At 39.1% G+C, this 16,752-nt stretch overlaps 2 protein-coding genes across 2 annotated transcripts in view; one reads left to right on the top strand and one right to left on the bottom strand.

Annotated features, from left to right (window-relative positions):
• Positions 1–3,023: 3,023 nt before the first annotated feature.
• Positions 3,024–3,647, bottom strand: LOC112028995 (uncharacterized). The gene has a single exon (XM_024061683.1). The coding sequence runs from the start codon at positions 3,645–3,647 to the stop codon at positions 3,024–3,026; it is 624 nt and encodes a 207-aa protein (XP_023917451.1).
• Positions 3,648–16,162: 12,515 nt separating this feature from the next.
• The window catches only part of LOC136065326 (uncharacterized), a gene marked incomplete at its 3' end in the record, with an annotated part of 9,729 nt that continues 9,139 nt past the window's right edge, over positions 16,163–16,752 (top strand). The window contains exon 1 of the mRNA XM_065768404.1: positions 16,163–16,748. Coding sequence (XP_065624476.1) covers positions 16,163–16,748 — 586 coding nt within the window. The remainder of the gene's footprint in view (positions 16,749–16,752) is intronic.

The following is a 16,752-nucleotide window of genomic DNA, read 5'->3' as shown; positions in this document are numbered from 1 at the left end:
AAAAAAAAAAAAAAAAAAAAAAAAAGGAAGAGAATTGGTACTGACGAGTTCAACACTTACTCTTTTTTCCTTCAATCTCAATATTGCGCAAAACTTAGGAAGACGGGTCAGGACCAAGATGATAAAAAGCAAGAGTTCGTGGATCTGCTAAGTCGTCCCAACTCTCAATCATCTTGGCATACTCAATTGCATGATCAAAGCGTTCCTTGTACCTGCCCTTAAGTCTAGGCTATCTCTTCACTACGAAAAATGAAGGATAAAGAAGTTAGTGACGATAACAATGAAAACGGCAGAACTAAAGGAACAAGAAGAAAAACTGACGCACCTAAAGTTGGGTTTCCCCACCGATGAAGCAACCTCGAAATATCACCCCAATCCCTACTGGAGGGAGTCTCAAAATCATCCCCGAACACAAAGAAAAATCTTGATTTTCAGTACCTAAAGAACGAAGGTAATCCTCTAACAATGCTGGTCCTCCTCTCCTAAGGTACCAACTCATAGTATCCATATTCCTTGGACTCTTTCAAACGATATAGGTAGACGAGCTCACCTACCTTAATCATGTCCGTGTTAGTAGCCAACCATATTTCCATACAGTTAACCACTATCCTCCACGAGTTGGGCATTAGTTGCCCAAAAGCAATCCTGAAATGACTTAACCATCAGGAGAGGATGGACGGGGAATCTAAGTCCACAAGTGAAGGCAGCCTCATAGAAGCACACCTTACCAGGAAAAAAGTGACAAGCTCTATCCTCGTTACTAGGCTGACGAACATGAACCTTCTCTAGAAATTGAAACCTATCCTTGAATCTACCCACAGTTTCAGCATCCAGCCCACAAGCCTCCTCAAGAGCATGAAAAGCCCTAGCCACACGAGGAGTAAAGATGGCCGTATCCCCCTCCACTGGATCACCGCTAGACGATAACCCAGTCTCGAGGTCGCTAGATCTAACTTCAGACATCGTTCTTCCCTCTCTCTCCTGACCCTCAAACTAGTCAATTAATTGCCGTACCAGAGGCAACAACTTAGCCAATACCACACTCAGACCACTACCCTCAAAAACAAAACTTTCAAGGTTTGGGAAATTGCCTAAAGACCCCCCCAAATGTGCGAAAAGAAAAGAAACTAAGGGGCAAGCAATCCTAACATCAGAGTTACTAACAATGAAAACCCAAAAAGAAGTGCAGGGAGGAACAATACAAACTAAACCCCAAAGAAATCGAAAGTAAGTAAAAAGAAAAAAGGAAAGGAAAAGAAAGAAATTAGAAACAATATCACAACAAAATGAGGAAAGGAAAAGCAAGAAAAGAAAAGGAAGGTACCTTAAACAATGGCGGACCAAGGAAGCACTACAGCACACCAATTCGAAGAAAGATAGCAGAAGGAGGCTAACGGAGAAGAAGCAATAATTGAGAAAAATGAAAAGAAAAAATGAGAATGGGAGTAGTTTAAAAACCAAGGCTCGAAAAATGAAAAAACCAACGGGAAACCCAATAGTCCCACTAGTTGGAGCATTAACTCCACCAGTCAGCACGTGCCACGTATGCCACGATCTGTGGAGTGCCACCACTTCGCACTTAATACGGAGCAAAACCCCTAGAGTCATTTACAACCTGTAACCCTTCATATTCTATGATCGTCATGGCACGTCACGACGAGCACAGAATCGGGGGGCAGCTGACGGGACCGACGATCTGTCTCACATGGACGACCCCATCAATATAGATGAGGATACCCTCATGCAAGACAAGTAAATAACCACGAAGATAACTAAGCCATTCAATGCAGCCAATTAAACATAGAGTGGTTACAAAACCAGCTGTATGAGCCATTGGAGCACATTGAAGCCACATTATAAGACATAAAATGTTACCAAGAGGGACATTAAGGCCACTATAACTGCCCCAACGACTAGAAGAAGCTGGGAAGACATATAAAAGGCCTTCACAGTGTCAACACAAGGTACAAAAAAAAATACTAAGATAATTTCATTGCTATTTCTACAGTTCTATTTTCATTTTACAAAGAGTTACCTTGTACTGACTTTGGCATTGGAGATGTTGTGGCAAGCACCACACCGGTGACCATTTTGAGAATACGTTCATACAGGTTGGCGATTGGTTTTATCTGCCCATTTTGACTGACGAACTTATGCTTCATCAGTAAGATCCACAATTAAATTTTTTTTTTTTTTGAGAAACAAACATACACACAAGGGAAAAGAAAAGAAGTTCTAATATAAAGGCACACTATAACTCCATGAGACCCATAATTAATAAAAGGAAAAATACACATTTATAATACCACTGTAATGTTCTATAATTTTCCATATGTGGAATAATCATCCTCTAATTCTTCTCTATTTTTTTAGTAATTTTATATTTGACTCATATTAAAAGTTTAAAATCCACTATCTTCCTTCAATCCTGAATAATATTATATGCAAAAGTTGGGCTTAACGTTATGCATGATGCAGAGTTGCAGACACAATTTTGCAAATATTTTATGCTCAACTAGGCCGCCTAATGATTTTCATTTTTCATTGTCAATGACTGGCCTGCAAGCTTTCATTTTCATAGAGGCTGCGACCAAATATGAAGTTTACTTTCCAATATTTTTCCCGATTAACTACAATGTCGCTTCATATAGTGGCGTAGGACAGCACCCAACCTTGAACCAAAACAAAAATTGAGGTTTAATTGTACGAAACCATCCCAAATTATGAGATATTTGTACCTTCCATCCTAAATCATGAAGACTTGTAAACTCCACTATAATTGTCCAAAATTTAGGAGAAAATTGGCCTTTGCCCATTTTGCACAAAAAAATCTAGCATTTTACCCTATTTTTCAAACTAATTAGGGAAATGCCCATGTTTTGAAACTCGATTTTTTCAAAAAAAAATCGAGTTTCAACGTCACTATAGACTCCTTAAAACGCTACTACAGTTATGGGATGATCAAACTTAAAAAAAAAAAAAAAAAAAAAAAAACCTTTTTTTTTTGAAAGGGGAATTAGCATTTATCTATTCATCAAAATTGAGTCCAGATACACAGATTCCACAGCAACTTGAGGCACCTCCTCCATCCAATACATGTCCTCATTTAACCCTCTAGCAAACTTAGCTAACACATGAGCTACCCGGTTCCCATCCCTTCTAACACAACTGATAGATACCCCCCCTAACCCACAAAGAATACAATGGATATCAGCTATTACATTACCAAGCATAGAAAAGTTCCTGGTTGACGCAGAAACAGCTCTCATAACGTTGATATTATCTCCTTCTACTATCAGCTCCGAGAAGCCCACATCAACAGCAAATTCCAATGCCTTCCTGCACGCTAGTGTCTCAGCTTCCTCACTGCATGAGACCGGTGGTCCCCTAGCAGCCATTGCAGCCATTACTTCTCCTTGGTTGTTTCGTATCATCGCACCAAATCCAGAACTATTCTGCTCGTCAAATATTGCTGCATCGAAGTTCAGTTTGAACCATGACTGATCAGGTGGGCGCCAAATATTTCCATCAACTTGCATCGGAACCGCTAGGTGCTGTTGAACTTGCTGAAATTCTTCTAAAAATTCTGCAGCACGTTTGTTCAGCCAACCAGGGTCCGCATAACAAATTCTTCTAAAAACTTGCATTGAACTTGAATTCATAAAGCTTGAGTTCCAAAACGCTACTATAGGGCTCTAGAAATATATATATATATATAAATTGTTATAACTTGATTGTCCAAAAATCAAGTTTTAAATTGAAACTTGATTTTTAGAAAATCGAGTTTCAAAATAAGGGCATTTTCTTAATTAGTTTGGGAAATGGAGCAAAATGCTGGATTTAAAAAAAAAGAAAAAAAAAAGAAAAGAGGACAAAAGCCCATTTTCTCCCTAAATTTTATATAGAAAATAGTTGTGGCACACACCTATTTTCAGTGCAATCTCTGTATGTGTGTAAAGGTGTGTAACTAGTAGCGTATAATAAAGTTTACTCTTTTATAAATTACATCTCATAACTTGATTTATTGATACAATTAATAGTCACATGTAAATTATGTAATCGTAAAAATTTAGCACATTAATTGGTTGCAAGGGCAAAAAACAACAAATTCAACCCTTGATGGTCATGTGACTTGTAAGATGATTGTTAATTTTGATAGTCAATCACATTATGTGATGCAATTGGCAAAATTATTATAATTGGAGTGATAATTGTAAATTTTCATAGTTTAAAGTATAAAGTGCAAGTTTTTATCCATGGAATAATCCCAATCGTGTTGTTTGGATGGTGGGATCTATCAAAGTTGATCTCCTTCCCATCCTTTGGCGATATGTGATCGCTATCGATAGAAAACACCCATTTTATTTTATGCCATGCATGTTTGTGAAAAACATAAAAGATAGGAGAAAATAGAAAGTGATGGGAAAAAAAACATAAAAGAGGACGGCAAAGGTGAAGTGAAGATTAAGATGTAGTAATTTACAAAGTGGCAGTCTACATTAATGACTTTGTATTACTACGAATATTTTATGAAGGGGTTGCATGTATAATAAAGTCTTGAGATATAATTTATAGATAAGACCTAGAGTTTAACTATATTTATATAGTGGTATTAAATATAGTTAATGGTAACTTTGGACTTGTCAAGAGTTGACAGAAAAGCCCAAGGCCCATTGGAGCTAGTGTCTTATTGGTCCCTTTTGGTCCCACTCCAAGCCACACACTTAAGCCCAATTGGTAAGGCCCAAAAGGCCAGCCCAATTAGATAAATTGGTTAGATACAAAGGGAAAAACGTTCAGATTTTTCAAAGGGTAAGAAACACCATTGTGAAGTGGTGTGTATGTGAGTTTTTGTCACTCACTAGTCATCCCTTTTGTTACCAATTGAGAGACCACACATCTTGGGCGTTAGTGGAATTAGAGTGAAGATTAAAAGTATTCCCGAGTACTTCAATCTTTGTTTTTGATATTCACTGCTTCAAGGTACGATCTCTTGTTCTCAAAATTCTGAAATTTACTTAGTACGTGTTATCAATATCGAATGAAGTAGATCCGTTTAAAACTTATTTTCCGCTGCACTCATCTTTAATTTCCATCAGATGCCTTACACAATTAATTTATAAGAACTAAAAGGTAAAAATTCCACAATGGAAGATCTAAACAACTGATTACAAAGTGATTAGGAACAAAATGGTTATTTATTGATATAAAAATTGCTTTTCCAAGGAACAAAAGGTTGGATTGAAAACTAAAAACTCTAAGTCCTATTATGCTTGTCTCTTTCTTATTTCTCTAAGTCCTCTCTCTATTTTTCTAAACCCCCTTTCCTGTTGTACCCCCCCCCTCTCTTTTTATAGGCACCTTTCCCCTCTATTGATATAAAAATTGCTTTCCCAAGGAACAAAAGGTTGGATTGAAAACTAAAAATTCTAAGTCCTATTATGCTTGTCTCTTTCTTATTTCTCTAAGTCCTCTCTCTATTTTTCTGAACCCCCTTTCCTGTTGCACCCCCCTCCCTTTTATAGGCACCTTTCCCCTTCTTATCTCCCTAGCTGGCCTATGTCCAGCTGGATTCAGGGGATGCTTGTCCCATCCCCCCTCTGCTCTGCCATTCTTTCATCATGAAACATGACTTTTAGGGGTGTTTTTACTGCTTTTCTATAAGCATTTAATGTGGAAGAGGTTAGGTAGAGAACATCTCATAATGTGGAGGTGATTAGCCCTATGGTCCTCATCTCTATGTGGCATTTCCCGAGGTGAGTTTGATGATGATGGCATCTCGGGCTAGAAGGGAACTGGTTACCCGTGGTTCCTTGTGTATCTGCCATGGGAAGAGCCTTGCTTATTACCTCGGTAGGGGATCTTAGCAATGGTAGCTATCTTAGGCTTCCATGAGACTTATTCTTGGGAGTTGTCTTTCATCTCAATGGTTTCTTTACTCATATTCATCTTTTTGGGCTGGACCTATCTATTAAAGTACGGTTTGTTGGGCCTTTGGTTCTCAGCTCGAGCTCAAGTTCATCCCCTCACAATAGCCATCCATGATCTCTACCTTATTAATGCTGAGGTGGAGATCGTGGCTAAAGGGATGTGATTGTGGGTAATTATTAACCGTCATTGATGGGATGTGGCATAGTTATGCAATAAATGCTTCAGATGTGCCATTTCGCGTTCCTTGATGAGTGACATGTGTATCCATGAACGGCTAGATCAAGGCCTGGGAAACTGGGGATGCACGGGAAACTAAGGGTCATTTCTTGTTGTTTCCCGCTCCTTCCCCCTCTATATAAACGGGGAACCTAGACCAGTTTTTGAGTTCCCATTTCTTTTTCTTTTCAAACCTCTTTCCTCTTGAAAACGAGAGCTCCTTCGTTTACCTTCATGCAAACCTTGGTGTTTCGTCCCCATTTTCTTTATTTGTAAGTCCCCTTTTACTTCTTTTCTTCTCCTTCTTTTCACTTACTTAGTCTGTCAGCGGGTTGGGATAATGGGTAAGTTCAAAATCATGGTTAGTACACCTCAGAGATTATCTAAGTTTAGGAGGGTGTAGGGGTGAGTTACTACCATGAATCAGAAGTAGAATTCTTAAGGGGGAAAGGAAGGGTCATTACCCTCCTAGTGGCTTTTGTAGAGGGTGGGGTTAGAATTTCAATGAATAAGCTTTTGATTAATTATTTGAGGCATTGCAAAGTTTTCCCAGACCAGTGTACCCCTAATGTTTTTAGAGTAGTTAGTGGTGTGGCCAAACCCAATAAAAGACTCGGCATTAGTCTATCTGAGCATGAAATTGATTATATATATAGTTTTCAAGATAGTAAGACTTTAGGGTTTTATTTTGAGGTCCGACACAGGGAGGTATGGCTTATATCTTGTCTCTCGAATTGCAAGAAGGAGACTGTTAAAATGGTCAAAAAGACTCTTAATGTCAAGGCTGAGTCAAGCAATCTCCCAAGTCTTTATGAGCTTATGATTGAAGCAAAATTAGATTGTTGGGACAATTCCTCTAACATGAAAGATAGAATGAAGAAGAGTGGCAAACATATATTGGGAAGAAATCCAAGAAAATGGCTAAAAGGCCATTACCAATCATTATGCCCTTTGAGAAGCCAGAAGTCAAAATCCGTGGAAGGAAGGATTCCAAGAAAAATAAGAAGAAAAAGAAGAACACTTAAAAGAAAAGCATGAGTTTAGAGGAAGAACAATATATTCAATATGAGAGAATGCCAATAACTCTAGTTGAATATCTTCCTAAGGAATTTCTTCAAAATCATTCCAAGGATGAGATGAAAGAGGAAGTTGTGCAATGTTGCATGGTCTCAATTGATGACAATGAACGAGAGGTAGATGAAGTAACCTTGCGTTTAAGCCAACATTTGTCATTACCACAGAAGGAAAAACCAAACCAAAATGCAAAAGATGATTCTTCTAAAAGGAGAGAAGGCAATTCCTCAGCAACTCATTGAATTGGTAACTCTATTGATTGAGTGCCTGCGGAGGGAGGACAGGTAAGGAAGTCGGGCACTGCAACATTAATTTGGTGCAGCCGAGGATCCTTCTCCTTTATAACATACTTAGGATCTTGGAAGTTGGTGGATATGGGTTTGCAGCCAAGGATGATGTGAGCTGCTCATAGTTGCCCGTTAGTATGAACAAAGATCTCGGACTGAAGTATCCTCGTCAGGTCGGACTCGTTGACAAGATTAAGGTTGGGGGCCATAAAATGCTTATCTACAATATTTCCAAAGATAAAAATATCATTAGAATATGATTCAGTTAGATAAAGAATAGTTAGTTTACAAATTACAAGAAAAGGAGCAAGAGATTGTAAGTGCAAAATGTGTATTATTGAAATAGGGAACCTAAACCTAAATACCCCACCTGGTTCTCATCTTGTGTTGGGCAATGAAGTCCATCATGCCATTCACTCGAGACAATTAGAAAATCTTGGTCCATGCCCTTGTTAGTCTCGGGAAGACACGAGATGAGTCTGATCTCAGGCACCTTAGTCTTAAGGTAATAACCTGTGCTTTTAAGGAGCTGGTACTTGTACAACCAGTTAACATCGTGATGGGTGAGGTTTACACCCATCTTCTCATTAAGGGCGTCTATGCTACCTAGTATCCTAAACATGTTTAGGGCACATTGGGTTGGGCAGAGTCTGTGGGATCCTCATCCATCCCTTTATAAAGGCAATCATAGGGATTACCGCTTCTCCTTCTGATCTCATGGTATGCCATTCTTCTTGAAGCCAATGCCGGATTAAAACCCAAGCTAGTATGTTATAACTGGCCTTAAAGCTCTCTATGCCCTCTAGAGTGTCTACTAAGCTAGCAAATCTACCTATTTGAGATGTAAGTGGAGGATATTAGAAGAATAGGGTGTAAATTAAGAGGCCGAGGAAGGAGTGGTCCTAAAAATAAGTGTGTAGGATGAAGGTCACTTACAAAGATATGGGAAGAGCACCTCGGACTTGTTCTTCAGAGTTAAAGATTCAAAATATGGGGCTTTTGGACTTTTCAAGAAATTTATATAGGAAAAAATAAAATAAGCAGGAGAGTTCCCACTCGAACCCTATGGAAAGTCCCCATCGTATGATTTTCATCACATCGTAGAACGTGGGGGATAGGGCATCGTGTGGACTAAATGCTGAAGCATCTCGGATGCCAAAGCATCAGAAGCGTGCTCATTGTAGGTGAAAAGACACCTACATGGAAGGAAACGTGATAAATGTGGGAGGTACAGGAACCGAAAATCGAAACTCTACTTTTCCCCGAGAAAAGAAAGAGTAGAATTTCGAGGGGCTATTGTAGGGATTAAGGGCCCAGATAAGGATATTGGGATGTGGGCCATGCCCGAGGATGTTAAATAGCCTGAGGACATATAAGTACTAGCAAAGGCAAATAGATTATTGGGTTGAGGAAGAGATCTGGTCATAATGAGTAGGTGACATTGTTTGAGGAGCAATCCCTCCTCAGCCAACAGAGTGGAGGCCTAAAGTCTGACTACCCATCAAGTATTAGATAGTAGGCAAACGTACTTGAGAGGATAAGCTTTAGAAAGAGATGAATCAACAGAGAATTGAGAAATATTTAGGAGGAAAGCTGCTACCACTGCATTGAATGCTCTATATCCAACCCTCTAGTCGCATTAATGTGTAAGTGATACATGAACAGTAACTTTCAGCCTTACAGCTAACTCCAAAGATTTTAGGAAGGTGCTGATAGGAAAAGTATCAAGGAGATTAGTAATCAGATCTACCCGTGGGTGGCTGAGATAAAAGAGGGGAAGGGAATATAAAAAGGGAGGAACTTCATTACAGGGGGATCAGGAGAAAAACCATAAGAAAAATCACTGTGTAACCAAGAACTTGAGTTTTTGTATATGTCTAAGAGAAATATATAAGAACATACCTTCCTTGAATCTGACCGAGGAGTACTTTTCTTTTTTCAAACTATTTGTCTTGTTCATTCTAATACTAACTAGCCTATTGTGATCAGTATTCTAACTCATTGAATGTTCAGTATCAAGCACACTTTTTAACAAATTCATTGTTTTGGGCTCATTGGGTCATTGTCCAACCCCTTGGGCTATGGATCAAAACGTGCCCTTACACACACACACACACACACACACACACACACACACACACACATTAATAGCCAAAACTTAGAGATAATCTAGTTAGATTTTAATTGGATTCTCAATTTTACACCACTTGCATGTCCTGTTTAATTTTTAATTTTGTGTCAAGTGAATTATTGAGTATAAAAATCGAAAAGTCCAAATCCAATTAAATTCTAAATTGGATTTCAATCGGAGTCCAATTTTCTTCTATGTGTCCATTTATTTTTTAATTTTTGTGACAAGTGAATTATTGGGTGAAAATATCGAAAAGTCTAAATCCAATTAAATTCTAAATCATATATACATATAATGAGAAACCATTACATATTTTAGAAATGTATGGTTTAAAAAAAGTGTAAGCTAATACTATGTATAATTTGAATCTCTTCTAAAAAAAATGTATAATTGTGATTGTTTTTAATTATACCCGTGCATATGCACGATGCTAAACACTAATAATAAATAACACCCAATTCGCACCAATCTTAGTATGTGTGTTAAGAACATAAAGAATATGTGATCCAACAGTGAGATTTTTAAAATATTAATATAATAAAAAATTATTAGGTGATGTAATATTACTTAATGGTACACTAGGTATAGCTTAAACCAAACTCTAGTTTATTTATAATTTTATTTTTAAAAAAAGTTTTCAAAAAAAAAAAAAGTAAAAAAAATGTGTATTAGTGTCACATTAATAATATAGTAAATAACTGTCTTTCTTTTTTTTTTTTTTTTTTTTTTTTTTTTTTTTTTTTTTTTTTTTTGAGAATGTAGTAAATAACTGTCTTAATTATTATTTTTTTGTAATGTTTTAAAAGTGGTCCCACACCAATCTTTACTACCTATATGATAAAATTTATAGTGATGGTGACACTTCTTCTCTTTGTTTCCTTTTCTCTTTTCCTTCTTATTTTTTGATGAATAGATTCCTTCATCTTGTGTTTACTTTTGTAGATGAAGTACTGTCTGAATTATAGTGCAAAAGGAGACAATATAATCGATCAAAACTTTGTTGCCTACGAAATTAAAAAGAAGAAGATAAAGAAGGTTTGAAATCACTAGGGAATAAGAAAATCAATTTCTCGTTCACCAATTTATTAACACAACGAATATTTTTTTTGAGAAGATTAACTGGTAATCTTTAATATACATAAAAATGTTTTCAATTCGCACCTTATTGAAATTCGCATCTTATTGCAACTTGTACTGAATTTTTTGTGATAGTCAAATATTCTCTAAACACCCACATAAAAAAAAAAAAAAAAAAAAAGAAGAAGAAAAACGTCCAATGGGTTTCTGCTTTTTGATAATTAAGTTTATCAACGACAATTAGAATATTATCATACTAAAATCACAGTCATCATCTGATATATATATAAGCGCCCGAACAAAATCAGGACAGATTTGATCCATTTAGGTGGGCTATATAAGTGGATTTGATAATACAAAGAACAAAAATTAAAAAAAATAAATAAATAAAAAAGCCGAAGATCTTTAATAATTAGAACCGAGTAAAGGAATCAAATCTAACGATTTATAATTTTTAAAGTAGTGTTTAATATTTGTTACGCAAACTATTTTACACACATTTCAAAAGCAACTGAAATTGTGATGTGAAAGCTATGAATTTTAAATTGGAAATCATGACTTTAAGTCTTTAAGCCATAATTTTGGTTACTTTTTATGGGGTGTGTAAAATTGTATAAAATAATTGATCTGTAACAAGTTTAACCATAATATATATATATATATATAACTGAAACATTTGACTTTTTGTTGATCTCTTCAGAGTTTGCCACATCATTATCATTTTTAAAAATAATTTTCCACATCATTATTCATTTAAAATTCTTTTCACCAATATTTTTTTATTATAGTTTTAAAAGCCAAGCATTCTAGGTTTTCTCAAACGCAAACCAACTAATACCTTCCCTCTCTCAAACATTTTTTTTTTTTTGCTCCTCTCTCTTCCTTTTCTCCGCTTATCTTAGTGAAACCCTACAATTCAACTCATACAAATCTGATTCTCACTGCTTGGATAAGTAGCTTTTACTTTTGTGCTCAATGAGAAAGAGCTAAATTTTAACCTTTGGAGACAGAAAAATATTGAAGAGGCAAGTGAAAGGAAACTTATTTGGTGTTTAGTTTATTAATTAATAATAAATTGATTTTTAAGTATTGTCCATCCTTAAATCTAAACGTTAGAAGTTAGAATAATCATCTCCTCAAACCCTAAACGTAAGACTCTTCCCTTCTCTTCCTTGCTCTATGATAGTCCCTGCATTCCAACCAACACTCCCGAACCAATGCTTCTTTATTAATTAATAATTAATTGACTTTTTAGTATTGTCTCTCCTTAAACCTAAACGTTAGAGGTTAGAATAATCATCTCCTCAAACCCTAAACATAAGATTCTTCCATTTTCTTCCTTGCTCTATGACAGTCCCTGCATTCCAACCAACATTTCCAAATCAATGCTTCTTGATTGCCCATCAGGCTTGATGGCAGACCTAGGACAAGTATCATGATGCTAAAGGTGGTGTTTTTACAAATCTAAATCCACAACTAATAAACCCTAATCTTGGTATGTCCCTTTTTTCCTCTAAGTTTTTCTAATACTTATGTTTTTGCTTAATGGTTTTTCTCTTGTATTATTATTGTATTATTGGGCTGTGTGTTGCACCTAAGGACGTTAAATAGCTTGAGGACAAATAAGTACTAGCAAAGGCATACATATTAATGGGCCATGAAAGAGGTCTAGTCACAATGAGTGGGAGACGTTTCCTGAGGAGAAATACCTCCTCGGCTAAATAGAGTGGAGGCCTAAAGTTTGACCATTCATCAAGAACAGGGTAGTAGGCAATTGTGCTTGGAAGGATAAACATCAGAAAGGGATAAGACAAAAGAGAATTGGAAATATCTGAGAAGAAAGTTGCTACCACCGTATTGAATACTCTGCATCTAACCCCCTGGCTGCATTAATGTGGAAGTGATACCTGAACAGTAACTTTCAGCTTTACAATTGCCCCCAAAGATTTCAGGAAGGTGCTGATGAGACAAGTATCAAAAAGATTAGTAATTTGATCTACATGTGGAGGGCTGAGATGAAAGAAGGGGAGGAAATATAAAAGGGAAGAATCCCATTACAAAGGGGGATCATCAGAAAAGTGAGAGAAAGATCACTGTGTACCCAAGAACTGTAATTTTTGTATAAGTCTAACAGAGATATATAAGAACAGACCTTCTTCGGACTTGACCGAGGAGAATTTTTCTTGTTCAAAATTGTTTGTTTCATTCTTTCCAATAATAACTAACCTATTGTAATCATTATCTACCTAACTCATTGAAAGTTTAATTTCAAGCCCAATTTTTTAAAAATTCATTGTTTTGGGCTCATTAGGCCATTGTTCATCCATTTGGGTTGTGGAGCAAATCGTGTCCTTAAAATTATTATAATTGATAATTCCTCAAAAATCAGTGGGCTGAAAGTCTTAGGCGCTAACGATCAAAAGGCTATTGGCTAATACTGAAAAATAAACAAAAAAATCAGAGGAGACCGGTGGAGGTCGGCCAAAAAACCTTCGATGGCAAAGTCAGTATTTTGTGTAATTCCAAGTACGTTGGAAGAAAGAACTGAATTTTCTTTACCTTCTAGTAGAATGCTTATATAGTGTGTATAAGCGGTTATTTCTTTTATGTAACTTCCCCCATTGTTGCAGAGTCTAGAAAGCTTGGAGATAACTTCCATAACTGCCATGGAAGTTATATTGCTTGGCTCTATTTTCTTTAATCGTTGTTGGCAACGGTTTATAGTGAAGAGTCATGATCTTACCCAGGACGAGATTGTCCAAGACATGCTCTCCAGGATGAGATTTGAAAGTTCAATATGGGTATGAAACACCCTTGAACGTTTAGACCCCAAAATATTAAAAAAAAAAACAATTCAAGCTTTATATCAAACAATTAATGTGCGGAACATGATAATAAGCTTATAACAGAATTGATAGACAATCTAAGCCAAATATAAACACATCCACAGCAGTAAATATAAGGCAAAGATAAAGGGAAGAAAGATGCAAACATACGGACAACACACGATGTGTTATCGAAGAGGAAACCGAAGTCCTCAGCGTAAAACCTCTCCGCTGCCCTCCAAGCGGTGATAAAATCCACTAAAGAATATAGTTGGGATACATGAACAGCAGAAGACCCTTCAAGCCTAATCTACCCAGGTACCTAAGCCCTCCAAGCTTCTTGCTCCAACGAGGTTACGCCGAACCTATTTCTTCTTTAGCTTTCCGGATTCCGCTACTTGACCATAGCATCAACCAATGTATATTGGTTCCTTCCAAACTGCTTCCCTCAGCACCAAATAAACCTTCTTACAGACGTGGGTGTGGTGAGATAAGGATTTGGTAAGAGACCTCTCAAGGGTATGACAATGGAGAGGAAGAGAGTAGAGGAATTTGTCGAGTTTCTTAGATAAAGATTGGGGATGAGACAATCTTGTTTTTCTCTAGGGGTTTCTCTCACAAAATTCTCTCTAGAAGCTCTACACATTTAGTGGGTATAAGGTTCTATATATAGTGAGGTGGTATGAGAATACGAAGAGACACATTTTTGCCAAACAGGGTAAATTGGCGGCTTGGTCTCGCGACTTGTCCAAGTCGCGAAATCAAGTCGCGACGTAATGGCCTGGCCAGTCTGGGAATTTTGTCCTGTAGTGCGATAGCTGGCATGACCCTTTAGCTTCCCTGCGTGCATCTCACGTGCCTAAAGTTGGAGACTTGCATCCGCGAGCCACCCGTGAGTCCTAGCCGTGAAGCTCTGCCTCTTTGCACATACTTGAGCTTTTCTTCATAACTTCTCACACACTACCCTTACAATAATCCTACCTAAATATAGGGTTACTAAGTGCTTAATTTACAAGCAAATTGGCACGGAATAAAGCCAACACGATAGTTGATAATTTTCAACCTTACAAGATTGACTAGGACTCTACCAGGACGATTTCTTCCTGGATGAGCATCTTAACGGGCATGCTCTATTATGTGGACGAGCTTCATGGACGAACTTGGAGAGTTGTTGTCCCATCAGTTGCCCCCTTGTCCATGGGTCGTCCAAAGAGGTGTAAGACGTGTATGTCCTCATCTGTAAATTGGTATGCCATGTGTCATGAGCTCATTAGTGAAAAATCACATCGATTGATCTAACCGAAGAGCATGCCACGTGTCACTTGTTGATTGGTCATGTCGCTTCAGGTGCTAGGGTTTGTTTCCTATTGTGCGGCACCCGAAGTGTTGGGCCTACTCAACCCCAAGTCTCCGTCCCAAAACACGCGGTCTTTGGGCCCAATCCTCATTTCGCCCCAAGGCCCAACCCTTGCTATCACAGCTCGGGAGTGCCGAGCTTCATTAGTAAGTTATGATCGGCATAATTTTTACCGAGCACTTTTATTGAACGGCACTTCAACTCTGTTCGGCTCAAAGAGGGCCCTCCAAACGCCAGCACCTCGCTCTGACCTGATGTGGGCACCAAGTCCCAAAGCCACCCAGACCTAGACTCCCACTTACCACCCCCCTAATTGGACCTTCCGTAGCACTCAACGCGCCCTGACTCTGCCGAGCTGCCAACGAATGTGGGCACCAAGTCCCAAAGCCACCCATACCTAACCTCCCATTTAGAGAAAATCCTACTGGACCCTCTGTTGCACAAACATGAGAAGCATTAATGACCCTCGCCTGAGCTGAGCACTATAAATAAGAGGGAAGGAGAAGAAAGAAGGGGTTGGTCAGAAAAAGGGGAGAAAAAGAGAGTCCGGAGAGCAGTTGGGAGGAAAGATTGTGTCGCCAAGAAGGAGAAAGGTGATCTCAGTGAGTCCTTGGTTGTAGGATCACCCATAGTAGGAAATTCAGCCTTACAAACAAATTAGTTGTGAGCCCAAGTGGGGCTGAGCCCATTGGCCTCATTTGCGACCCGCACAATTGGCGCCGTCTGTGGGAAATTCCTACGCTGCTGTGGTTCAGCTGAGGCTCGCACGTGAGATAGATGTCCGGAACAGGTTCGGGGAGTGACGCCGAAAGCGGCTCGGTCGGATCCTCTCGGGGGTCGACTTGGCGAGAACGAAGGCAGAAATGGCACGAAGACAGGCATCAGGAGAGAGCAGAAGGAAGTTCCGGATTTGGAGAGGGCTCGTACCAGACGCAATGGGCGGAATCCGGTGCGTCGGGGCGAAGGCGGTTTGATGAAAGGGACGAGGAGCTTGAGCGTTTGCGAAGGATGGTGAGAGATTTAGAGTTGGAGGCAGAAGATAGGCGCCAGAGAATGAATCAGGATAACCGAGCAAGAAGACCGGGGCCGGGGGGAGCGACAAGGAGCAGGATCTGAACTATTCGGTTACCGTCGCCAGCGAGAACGCTCGGCTTCGCGAGACTCTCGGTCACACAGGGGTCAGCGGCGAGAGCGCTCACGCTCACGAGAGTATACAGATCGGGGTTCGGATTCCCCGGAGGAAAAGCGGAACCACAACGCGGCCATGGACGCAATGAGCCGTGCGTTGCGCCAGGCTGCTCGGTCACCGTTCTCAGCAGAAATCGAACACGCCCCAATGCCGGACAGATTCACACGCCCCCCGTTCAACTCCTATGACGGGAAGACCGATCCGGTTGAACATGTCAGCCACTATATCCAAATGATGTCGTTACATGCCTGGAATGATGCGTTGATGTGCAAGGTGTTCCCCTCAAGCCTGGGCCCTACCGCGCTAAGGTGGTTCAACGGTCTGAAGAAAGGCTCCATCCGCGGCTTCGCCGAGTTAATACAGGAGTTCGGAGTCAGATTCGTTACTTGTAGCCGTGTACCACAGCCGGTGGATGCACTACTGTCGATGAAGATGAGGGTGGGAGAAACCCTTCGCAACTACGCCAGTCGGTATTGGGAGCTCTACAACGAGATCGGTGGAGGGAATGACAAAATTGCTGCAAGCACTTTCAGGATGGGGTTGCCCGAGGATTCAGGCCTAAGGGAATCGCTGACTAAGAAACCTCCCGAGGATATGAGGCAGCTAATGAGGCGCATAGAAGAGTATAAACGGCTAGAGGATGACCGGCTGCAAAACAAGGGTAA

Source organism: Quercus suber, unplaced genomic scaffold (genome assembly GCF_002906115.3).
Source record: "Quercus suber isolate HL8 unplaced genomic scaffold, Cork oak 2.0 scaffold_4, whole genome shotgun sequence".
Taxonomy (NCBI): Eukaryota; Viridiplantae; Streptophyta; class Magnoliopsida; order Fagales; family Fagaceae; genus Quercus; species Quercus suber.
Note: the sequence above shows the minus strand (reverse complement) of the source record. Positions and strands in the feature narration are given on the sequence as shown.